Source organism: Astyanax mexicanus, chromosome 1 (genome assembly GCF_023375975.1).
Source record: "Astyanax mexicanus isolate ESR-SI-001 chromosome 1, AstMex3_surface, whole genome shotgun sequence".
Taxonomy (NCBI): Eukaryota; Metazoa; Chordata; class Actinopteri; order Characiformes; family Acestrorhamphidae; genus Astyanax; species Astyanax mexicanus.
The window spans coordinates 36,798,072-36,810,372 of record NC_064408.1 but is presented as its reverse complement, the minus strand read 5'-3'; the positions used below and the strand labels follow the sequence as shown (position 1 = coordinate 36,810,372).

The window sequence follows — 12,301 nt, the reverse complement described above, 5'->3', positions numbered from 1 at the left end:
TGAAATGTTCCTGACTTAACAATCTGAAATAAGCTTGAAATTCTGTTGGTTTTGTACATTTCTATTACCTGTCTGGCTCAATATACCATTCAATATCACTTTTCATCCCAGCATCCTGTTGTCTGTGATTAAAACTTTGACTTTAAGGACTCATTTATATCTGTGCAATGAAATGTTTTTTTAGGTGTTCAACACTTTACCCTTATCAGCCATCAACCATCCAACAATCGCACCCACCAACAAAACCACCCACAAACCACAACAATCAACCCCCAACAAAAACACCTACCCAAAAAACACATAGCCTTAATTTTTGCTGATGTAATGAACAAAAGCTCAAAATTGCTTTGGAATATAATTAGTTGGTAGAAGCCACACGGAATCCAACTTAGAAACTACCACACACCAGACCAGTATAAAGTACTAGAGATCCAGACTTGAGTAAAAGTACAAGTATTCTTTAAAAAAAGTGACTTTGAAGTGTTTCTTTAAGTGGAGAGCCTCCGGATTCTAGCAAGGAGATGTAGAGCTACTTTGAGCTGGATAACTGGGTGTCACCCAGTCTAAACAGTGTTTGGACAAACCGGTAAAATTTCTGGATCTTTGAACGCTGTGGGAGAACGGAGGTGTGCTATTCATCAAAGATAAGTACTATTTATCATGTTTTATTACACCAAAAGTCCATTCTCCTTTAAGTAGAAGTACTAAAGTATTCATTTTTTTGTACTTAAGCACTGCAAGTAGTTTATTTTAAAATGTTCTACTCAAGTACTGAAAGTAAAATTACAAGTATTGCATTGTGTAGTTTTTACAGAAAGAAGTCAGAAGTTTGAATGTCATATTGTTTATATTATTTCAGATGTTTAGGCTAAAGGGTGCTCACATTTTTTGCACAACAAAAATTCAGCATAAAAGGTCACTAGTTGCTTTGTCTATCACTACTGTAAAATCAACTAAAGATATCAAAGTCCAAGAGATTAGAGCAGCTTCATCAAACCCAGTAACAGTGCAGATCACCTACCGCTCTGGCTTTAGTGATAATGTGGGTTTGGAATGATTTCGAACATTTTTATAATTTTAATCAACAGGAGGGGTTCTAGGATCAGAGTTTTAGGGGTGTTGAGCACATGTCCAATCAAATCACACACACAAACTATGATGCACAGGGGGCAGGTTTGGTGTGTTACTTTTTAAACAGATTAGGAGATAAAACATTTTATAATATTTCTATCAGAAAATACCTCCTGAAGTGTCGTTATCTGGTCTAATTTAAATGGCTAAAGATCAATATTGAAAAACTCAGTATGGGTTTTCAGGGCATCTGCTCACACTGAGCAATAAAATATATATATATTTTTCACTTAAATCTAATCATGGGCCTTTATTTAAAAAAAAAAAAACATACACGCACACGCACGACGTATCAGGAGTGGGAAAGAGCAGAATAAAGAGCACTGTTGTTTAATATTGTGTGTGCACGCAAGTGTGCGTGCTCAGTGGAGAGAACGTAGATCATCATTCCCGTTTCCTGAGCTCCTAAAAAGAACTGGCGACGCCCCTGGTAACAAGTAACGAAGCAGCACGTACAAAACTGTATCAGAGTAAAAGTATTACACTATATGTAGTGAAATAATACTTCAGTAAAGTACAGATACAATATTTTACTACTTTAATACAGTAGTGAAATAGTTCTAGTCGTTACTATACATCTCTGCTACACACACACGCATGCACACACACTCTCTGATGTTGTTAGGAACAGGAAGTGAGCAAACCTGACCTGGTCACTAAGAAACAAAAGCTATCAGTGCAGAAATAATGGAGATCTGGCAGCAGAGGAATATCTGATGTTTGTTGTGGGTAAAACAGGACAGCTACTTCCTGCTGTCAGTTCTGGGTCAATCTGGGTGAAATCAACAAAAGTCAACTTTCTGACCCTCTGAGTTTCACTGCACTTTTCCAATAAATAACAACACTGTGCTAAAAACAAAGTGTGAAGAGCTTTAGAGCTGAATCTTCTCTAGCTTATGATACAGTCTTTAGTAACTGGATGTAGGAAGTGGATTACCAATCATTCTTTCTTAGGATCTTACAGAATTTCTCATTTTTGGTTTTCATCAATAGTTGATTTTCATGATCTTGGGGAGTTTCTCGTTCTTGCATTTTCTAAATGGTTCTTTCTTATGATCTCTGAAAGTTTTTTTTACACTGTGGTCTGCTGGAGACTCAAAGCCTTAGCCTTAGAAAATGTAATTAATCACAGTTCATTTATGGGGGCAAACACTTCTTGGTTCCCATCAATGGTTCTTTCTCATGATCTTGGAGAGTTTTTTTTTGTTCTAGCATTTTCTCAATGGTTTTCTCTCATGTGCTTAGAGAGTTTCTCATTCTTGGTTTTTGTCTGTCTTTTACAAATTTTCCTAGAAAGCTTTTGAATCTTTTTTTCTTTTCAGTGGTTTTTCCTCATGTTCTTTGAGAGATTCTCATATTTGGTTATTCTCAGTGGTTCTTCCTAATGCTCTAGATACAATTCCGATAGTTAGTCCCTTTAAGTTGTTGTATCTTCAGTTCTTTTGGACTTTCTTGATGGGTTTCAGAGCCCAAGTTTTTCCTCTTTTTGATAACCTCGCATTATCACATGCAGTCTTTGAGTCTTGGCTTTTTTCCATTATTTGCCCCACTTTTGATCTCTGTTTTTCTTCATAAATCAGTGAAATGCCCAGGTTTAGATACTAGTAAATCACTGTCTATGTCAGTAGTGTTGTAGCTTTTTCACTACGCAACTTGTCTTGTAATCTTGAATATTTTAGTGGTTGTGGATTGCAGCTTATACAACTGATCAACAACACTGGGTCACAAATGTGAAGATTTCTCACCAAGAGGAACGCGTACTAAGTTTAAGTTAAGTGTCTACTGTCCAAAATCTTGTTTTGTCATGAAAATACATACAAGAACTGATGGCATGCCATGTGTAAGACATGTTTTAACTTCATCCAAAATGGATGTTTGTGCACTGATTTGCAATGGTAGCTCAAAAAAGAGCATGTATATGAGAGACAACCATACCCTCACCCAACTTTCAGTCACAACACTTTTCACACTACCAGATTAAGAGTCTCTGACAGGTCCAGTTATTAAACCTGGCAGAAATTTGTCGGGGGCTTGAGACACATCAGCAATCACTCTCTGAGCTCTCAAATAGCATCTTTCAGCAGTTCACACACAGCAACCCATCCAGCTCAGAGTGAAAGATAATTTGCCTCAAAAAAATCAAAGCTAAAACTGATTAGTGCAAAACAAGTACTGTCCAAATGTCCTGATGTGTTCCTGCTCTAACTGTGTTGTTGAAGGATGAAAATGCATTTTGTACAAAACAAATATTACCTCAAAAAAGCTTTTAAAAAACTAGCAAGATTGTTTACAATGGTGGGGAATGGAATTCGACTAAGAAAGATTAATGATTACAAGACATATTTTTTAAAAAATGGAAGGGTCAAAGAAAAAAGTATTATTTTTTTTTCATGCTTATAAATGTATGCTGATCATATTAGACAAAGGCTGCTTGAAAATATGTTATAAAATTGGTGCTTCTTCCAAATTTTTGTCTATATAGTAGCATAAAAAAGCTCTTTGGTTTTTGCTTTTTGTCATACTAATATTTTTCCAATTATCAAACAAACTTTAATATCAGACAAAAATAACCTGCTTAAATATAAAAGGCACTTTTTGATTAATAATTTTATTTATTAAAAGAAAAAACCTATCCAAACAAATATTGCCCTGTGTGAAAAAGTGTTTGCCCCTAACCCATATAACCCAGACCATCATACTACCACCACCATGTTTTACACTCAGTATGATGTTCTTTTTCTGAAATGATGTGTTCATTTAATGACATATTTAACATGACCTACACTTTCCAAAAAGTTCCACTTTTATCTTGTCAGTCCAAAGAATATGTACTCAAAAAGATGTTTTTTGGTAAATGTGAGATGGGCTGTTGTGTTTTTTTGTTTAGCAGTTGTTCTTTGCTTTGGAACTCTCCCAAAGATTCCATTTTGACCTTTTCTTTTTATTGAATCATTAACACTGACCTTAACTGAGGCAAGTGAGACCTGCAGTTCTTTAAATGTTGTTTTAGGTTCTTTTGTGACCTCCTGGATGAGTTGTTCATGCCCTTTTGCAATAATTTCGGTCAGTCAACAGCGCCTGGGAAGATTCGCCAATGTTTGTGTTTTCTTCATTGGTGAATAATAATAGCTCTCACTGTGGTTCACAGTGGTTAGAAATGACTTGATTGATGATTTTATTTCTGTTTTTGAATTTCTTCAGATCGTAACAATGTTTTGGATTTTTAAGATCTTTTAGCTGCCTTATGTTGTCAAACAAGTTCTATTTAAGTGATTTCTTGATTCTACAGGTCTAGCAGTAATCAGGCCTAGTTGTGGTTAGTAGTGTAATTGAACTCAGCTTTCCAAAAAGTGTGATTAATCACAGTTCATTTATGGAGGGGGGCAAACACTTTCTCAATAGGCTAGATTAGTTTGACTAGTTTTTTCCCTTAATAAATTAAATCATCATTTAAAAAGTGATTTTTTATATTTACTCAGGTAATATATGTCTGATATTAAAGTTTATTTGATAATCTAAAAAATATAAGTATGATAAAAAGCAAAAACCAAAGAATCTGTAAGGGAACAAATACTTTTTCATGCCACTGTATTTCAAGAACAGGTAAGAGAAGAGGAGAAAAACAAACTCAAACAAACAAACTACTACAAATTGTGTTTTATATCAGAGAGTTGGGAAAAACAGCTCTTTTCATTTGTAATTGAACAAAAGCCTTAAAATTGGCGTCAAGTGAAGTGAAACAAAATGTGCAGTTTACAGCAGCAGGAGCGAATCAGGTACGAGAGAAGGAGAACACAGCGGGCAGAGAGAGATAAGAGGAGGAGGCGGAAGAGGAGGAAAAAAGAGAAGAAAGGAAAGCAGGCGGTTAAAAATGGAAATTGAATCTATTTTCTGTCAAGACACATTTGATGTGATCCTTTTGAGTGCGAGTATGTGTGTGTGTGTGTGTGTGTGCATACGGGTGTGGGAACATGAGGATGTGTGTGTGTGTACATGCGTGTGTGTGTGCGTATAGGGACTGACAGAAAAGATAATGGATTCTTTGTGAGTGATACTGAATGAAATGAAACTATTACATTACTGGCAACCACACACGAACACACACGCACAGACACGCACGAACACGCACGGACACGCACGGACACACACACACGGACACGCACGGACACACACACACGGACACACACACACACGGACACACACGGACATTAACATGATAGCGTATTTCAAACATGATTTTGCAATAAAGTTTCGGGACAAAAGTATTGGGACACCTGCTTGTACACTGGCGTTTTACTAGAAAGTCCTAGTGAAAAATGAAATCCGCATCTTCATAAAAGTTGTCAGCAGAGGAAAGCATGAAGTGCTGTAAGATTTTAGACTTGATAAAACACAGTGGATCAACACCAGCAGATGACATGTCTCTCCAAACCATCACTGATTGTGGAAACTGCACACTAGACCTCAAACAGCTTAAAATGTGTGTCTCTCCACTCTTCCTCCAGACTCTGCTCCCTTAATTTACAAATGAAATGTGAAATTTACTGCTAGTCAGTGATGGTTCGGAGAGACATGTCATCTCCTGGTGTTGATCCACTGTGTTGTATCAAGTCTAAAATCAGTGCTGTTTTGTTTTCCCACAAAATATTACAGCACTTCATGCTTCCCTCTGCTGACAACTTTTATGGGGATGTGGATTTCATTTTTCAGCAGGACTTGGCACACTGCCCACACTGCCAAAAGTACCAACTGGTCTTATATAATGTTCTAACTTTCTGAGACACTGATTTTTGGATTTTCATTGGCTGTAAGTCATAATCAACAACAATAAAATAAATAAATAAACTTAAAATAGATCACTCTATGTGTAATACATCTATATAATATACGAGTTTCATATTTTAAACTAAATTACTGATATAATGTAACTTTTCAATGATATTCTAACTTTTTTTTAAATGCACCAGTATATCAGTGTCAGCAATGGGAGCAACCAAGCAGGTAAATAAATAAAATAGCTGAATGCATTTATTAGAATTGGTGTAAATAAACATCTGGACATCAAGAGTACATATTTTCTGCACACCCTGCTGTGGTTCCCGGGGTGTGTGTGTGTGTGTGTGTTTGTGCTCACCAGCTCCAGCCGTGTTTGCCCATGTCGCAGTGTTTCTCTAGTATGGCTGTCAGTCTCAGCAGGCTGTACTTCTGCAGCAGATTCAGCTGAGCTGCAGACTGACGGTTAATCTCCTGAGATGCTGAGGAAACACTCGGACGGTGGGAGTTCTGAAAACTGTGCCATCGCAACTTCCTGACAGTGTGAGAGAGAGAGAGAGAGAGAGAGAGAGAGAAAGAGAGAGCTTCAATTTAGTATAAATGGATAAATAGACAGCAGCACTACTAATAAACACTACTAATATCCTATCTATAGAGTATTTATATATTATATATCTTATATATATAGCATGTTTATGATGCTATATATCTTATTTGTTTAGCATGCTTTAGATGAATTACCTGTATATCAAAAAAAGAGATTCACCTAGAATTAGATGTTTGATTTCGATGATATTTGTAAAATATTTGATTAAAAATATTAATATTAATATTTATTAAGCTGCATATGCATAAGTGGTGTGTAACACAAGTGTAACACACGTGTAACACAAGTGTAACACAAGTGTAACACAACAAGCCAGATGTCTCAGCATGGAGTTGTAGAGGTTCCTAATGCTGTCCTGTGATAGGGGAAAGACTACACACTGACATTGACCTATACCTAGACTCCTTCAGCTCAGCCATTCAAGACCTTCCTAAACAAGAAACACCCTGAGGTTTTCAGGAGGAGCAAGCACCACTTCTTTTTCAAGCCCTTTTCAAAGCTCGGTAGCACCATAGAGTTGCTTTTAATTGAAAAACAAATGGGTGGTGGATCCCAGGGCTCACTATTAGGTCTATTAGGCAAACTGGGGCTATTGGAGCTCAGCTTTCCAATAAGTGCTACAACGTTAACATTTGCAAAGTAGGGGTGGGGCGATATGCCCTAAAATTGTATCACAATATTTCATGGTCTTTTCTCGATAATGATACTCTTGACAATTTGACAAAATATTGAATAAGAAAAAAGATTAAAAAAATACACTACTGTATCAAAATGAAAACTACATTTTATTACTGCATACAATATAATATTGCACACCTGTAACTGAGATATAAAAAAAAATACGAGAATTTTATCAGATTATAACTGAAGTCAATGATCCAGAATGTCATGATACTGATAACGCACTCAATATATTCAGGATTAAAGTAAAATAAATGATTACTGGACAGATATATGATTTGTGATTTGTCTTTGATGGATATATAACAGGAAAAGAGAACAGGGTGAATTTTATTGCGTACGATAAGAAATGGCACACCCCTAGTGTAAAGTACTTTAATAAATTATAATTACATTTACCAAAAGCACCGTTTTATCATTTGATTACTCTGAAATTATGATATTGCTAAATACACAACATTAAGGGAATGTATGTTTAATGAAAAAAAGTGGATGTTAAAAGTAAAACATTCTTACTGATATGTGATAAGAATTAATTTTTCAGAATTGAATGAATTCAATTCCAAATTCTGTCATTCCAATTCCATTTCATTCATTTAAATGCATTCTGAAATTCTGAATTTTGCACAGCCCTGGTTGCCACTAAACACAACAATAAATTAGGAGTAGTGCTGTAATACTGCAGAGTTAAAATAATATTTTTTTTTCTACTGGAATATCAATTTAAATAAAAAAAAAATCAATTTTGAATTAGACATTTTTTACATTTACAGAAATAATTAGATATTTTTTAAATACCTAGACAATACCTGAATGGTGCACACTGACCAAACTTGACCACAGAACTCCCTTAAGCATCGGTACAGTAAGAGCGGAGTTAATTTGATTCAGTGTAGTTTATTCACTCGTGCATTAAACTCCATACAGTTTGCTAATTGAGGCTAAATGGTCTCTCAGCGATAAGCTGACTTCTGCTCTTTCACAAATGGAAAAACACGCTTTTAGACTGAATTTTGCCTGCTGCAATATTGCTGTTTGTCCTGGATTAATGCTAAACCTAATGCTAATCGCCATTCCTGAAAACAAAGATACACAAAAGAAAACAATTAATTAAAAAATTCAATTATCATTTCTAGCCATTTGGTGGTGTTCAAGTGGAGGCTGAATCACAGCAGGATAAGCGGCTATTAAAAAAAAAAAAGCTACAGGAGCATTCTTCTGTCCTTTTCTTCTAGCACGAAGAAAAAACTCTCAAATATCTGCTTCAGCCTTGGGTCTCACAATGACAAATGTTTTATATAAAAAACAAAAAATTAAATAAATAAAAAAGTATTATTTTCACACAAAGCTTTAACAGAATTAAAGCATTAACCCTCAAAAGCAGAGCATAAATGTATACAAATTAAATATATACCTTAAACAAGAGTAATGATAATTTATTAGTATAATAAGGAATATTAGTATAAATATATAGAATTAATAAATCAATAAATAGTACATACATATTTAAGTAAGGACATCTTTTCTGTTAAAGAAGTGATTTGTGGAGGATTGTAAATGCTTTAAAGCGCTCATGCTTAAAGTGTTCACGTAACAAGGTTGAGTTAAAAGGCATTAATCATACCTTACAATAAATGATTCACTTAAAATAATATTTCAAGCACGGAGTAAAAAATTAAAGTAGGCTGACACAGTAAAGGGCCATATCTGATATCTGATTTTTGCTTTTGTGTGGTTTTGTGTGGATTTATCATGTCTGTAGAACTGTTTTTCATCTTCTCTCTTTATCCATTACGCTTAAACATGCAGTTATTGATCCACTGCCTTGAAGACTGATGTATGTAAATAAGTGATTCTGGGGTATTCTAAAAAGTTAAAGGTATGAACGAGTTGCTTTTGAAAACAGTAGATGATGTAGGATATTCATGACCCCATTGGTAAAATATGTCCACTGCGAAAACTAATTCTTAGTGAGAAAAATATTGTAATTTCAAGGCAATAATATATTTTTTTCTCTGATAAGTATTTTTGTCTCACTAAGCATTACTTAGTGTAAAATTATTTAGCTTATTAAAGGAATAATAATTTTAATTTAATATGAATTTTCATCTTATTTTAAGTAATTTAAATTGAAACTGAATAAAACAAACAAAAAAAGGCACCAAGTGTCACAGGAACAGCAATATCCAAATTTAAGCCCCCCCAAAAATCTGCGATATTTGCCTAATTTAAGTCTTAGTTCACTCATTTGAAGACTTTGCGACAGCTTCTTATTATAAATTATTATATTAAAATCTTACTAAGAAACACTTAAAAATTATGAGTTTCTTTGATTTTACCAAATTGAAAACCTCTGGAATATAATCAAGAGGAAGATGAATGATCACAAGCCATCAAACCAAACTGAACTGCTTGAATTTTTTAACCAGGAGTGGCATAAAGTTATTCAAAAGCAGTGCGTAAGACTGGTGGAGGAGAACATGCAAAGATACATGAAAACTGTGATTAAAAAACAGGTTTATTCCACCAAATATTGATTTCTGAACTCTTAAAACTTTATGAATATGAACTTGTTTTCTTTGCATTATTTGAGGTCTGAAAGCTCTGCATCTTTTTGGTTATTTCAGCCATTTTGTTTTATTTTCTGCAAACACATGCTCTAAATGATGTGATTTTTTTTGGAGAAATGTTGTCCGTAGTTTATAGAAAGTAGAATCAGAGAAACTGATTCAGAGACTGAAATGGTCTCTTAATTTTTTCCAGAGCTGTATATTTTGTGTAGTTTTTGCAGTAAAAGGTAAGGTAAATTGTATTGCATGCAGTCTTTTTTCAATTGTTGTAATTGTATTAATAGTATTTGTCTTTATTTGTCTTTATTATTTGTGAGTGACAGTTTGCCACTGTATAAATGTATTTTTATTTTTTGTGAACTATTACCAAATGCAATTTGTAACCCAGTCGAAAAAAGTAATATTAATCCTAATAAAACATATAAAATACACATTCAAGAGGTCTTGCCATAACATTGACCAAATATTACACACCTGCTCGGCCGTGTAAGAGATGCTCCAACCCCAGAATCTCTCCTCTCTCTCATTTCTCCTTCTCCGTCTCCATCGTTCAGGGAATTTCCTGCACTCTCGTAATCGCTGACTGTTGTCCCCATGTCTGACACTGATTGATCTTCATACTGGAGGCTGCTGGGTAAAGTAGTCTCGGCCGTGGACTCGCTCTCGGAGTTGGACAGGTCTTGTACCTGCTGGTCGAGCGAGTGCGACCACTGGTCTATATTGAGCTGCAGTCCATGAACTTGCTGCAGGATGGCATCCAGATCATGGAAAGCGTTTTCTTCCCCAAATGCAGAAGAGTCCTCTGCAGAAACGTCCGGAACGTTGTCATAAACGCTCCCGATCGATCCCACAGAATTCCGCCTTTTCGCGAAACTTGTGGAGAGAAAGTCTTGCGATTCGCTATGGCTGCTGCTGCCGCCGCCCAATGAGAACTCTCCGTCTTCTACCGGCCAGTCTATTCGGTCACTGCACTCCGAAAGCGGGGCGGGGCAAAGACTCTCGATTGAGAGAGACTTGGGGAAGGTTCCAGGTTTGTGGTCTGAAGGAAGGTGGACAACCCGCCTTTCCTTCCCATGAAGACTGCTGTGATTGGTCAGTTTCGGTTTTTCCCATGCGAGCTGGTAGTCCTCTAGGTAAAGACACGCCCTCTGAGGTTTGACAGTTGCTTCTGATTGGCTAATGTTGGTCCGGCATATCGTATGTGCCTTCCAGGCGGAATCCTTACCGATGCCGCGCTTGTTTTTGGTCAGTCCTGGCAAACTAGCATCCAGAGTGCAGTGCAGACCTAACCCAGGCCTGTCTCGAAAATCTAATTCAGTGGAAACGCCTGTGGTGACCTTCTCTTTCTCACGATTCCGCCGCCGCAGAGATTCCATCCTCCGCAGGAACAGCCTGGAGGTACGTCTGGGCTTTTCCCGGACAGACGGAGGCGAGGACGAATTGCTAAAGTCGACGTCATCGTTTTCATCGCGGCTGGACGATACCTGCACCAAATCTGAGCTTTCCCCAGAGGCCACCCCCGGAGAGGTGGTCTCCCGGGCACTGTCCAAGCTTAAGCTACTGAGGCTGAGATCAGAGGTCAGCGAGGTCACATCTAAGTGGCTAAAATCGCTCAGGACGCTATCGCTGCTCGCCGAAGGCCGCAAGGTCACCACCCCGTCACCAGGGGCGACGGTGCAGAGGCGGGACCAGGTTTTACTCTCTCGCTGGAAAGCCCAACGGGAACTTAGGGCACATGCATCGTCCTCTTCAGAGTCCTCGCTCTGCCAGATAAACAAACACACACACACACACACACACACAAACCAAGTTATTGCAAAGCCCCATCTAATTACAGCATCATTACTTTTTGGAATAGATTACCCAGTTTCCTTTGAAGTACATAAAGCAGGTCAGTGAGCGGAGAAATGTGATCTGAAATCCCTCCACACAATCATTCACGAACACAATTCATCATCACAAAACTTCTAATAAATGAACTAAAGTTAGAGAAAAGTTATTTATTTATTATCCTTAATCACAGAGTTTCAAAGGGACTATCAAGCAGTAAATCAAAGCAGAATGAAAGCAAGAGATGAAAGAGTTCAGTGACGGCGAAGCCACGAGAGTGACTGACGCCGGCCTCATCCAATCAGTATTGACCAACCTGTTTGCACCGAAAGTGAACCTCCAGGCTCATAGCAGCACATTTGTTCAAGGTGGTCAACCTCCTGAAACACAAACAAACACACAAACAAATGATTTAGACATTTATATGCACACATGCTGCTGCTGCGGTGGGGACAAAACCTCACATCTGTTGTTTTTATCCTTTTTAATGGGTTATATTATTTGCAAACTCCAGCTGCTCTTTCCTTGTGTGAAAAATCAGTGATTAAGCGACCAACAGAAAGACTCTCTAAATAGAAAATAATACAAATAGAAGTATTGTAATATGTTTTGCAATACTGCATCATTTTTATATTTAAGTTTTAAAACTATATACATAAATAAAAGTTTACATGTAAAGGCTGGTGGCTGAAAGTGGTTTATTTTGTGT

General features: G+C 36.8%; 1 protein-coding gene across 1 annotated transcript in view; it reads right to left on the bottom strand.

The window, feature by feature from the left end:
• The window catches only part of stard8 (StAR-related lipid transfer (START) domain containing 8), a 99,279-nt gene that overhangs the window by 21,221 nt on the left and 65,757 nt on the right, over positions 1-12,301 (bottom strand). The window contains exons 4-6 of the mRNA XM_022685101.2: positions 11,909-11,972; positions 10,237-11,525; positions 6,266-6,439 (exon numbers count right to left, since the gene is read on the bottom strand). Coding sequence (XP_022540822.2) covers positions 6,266-6,439; positions 10,237-11,525; positions 11,909-11,972 — 1,527 coding nt within the window. The remainder of the gene's footprint in view (positions 1-6,265; positions 6,440-10,236; positions 11,526-11,908; positions 11,973-12,301) is intronic.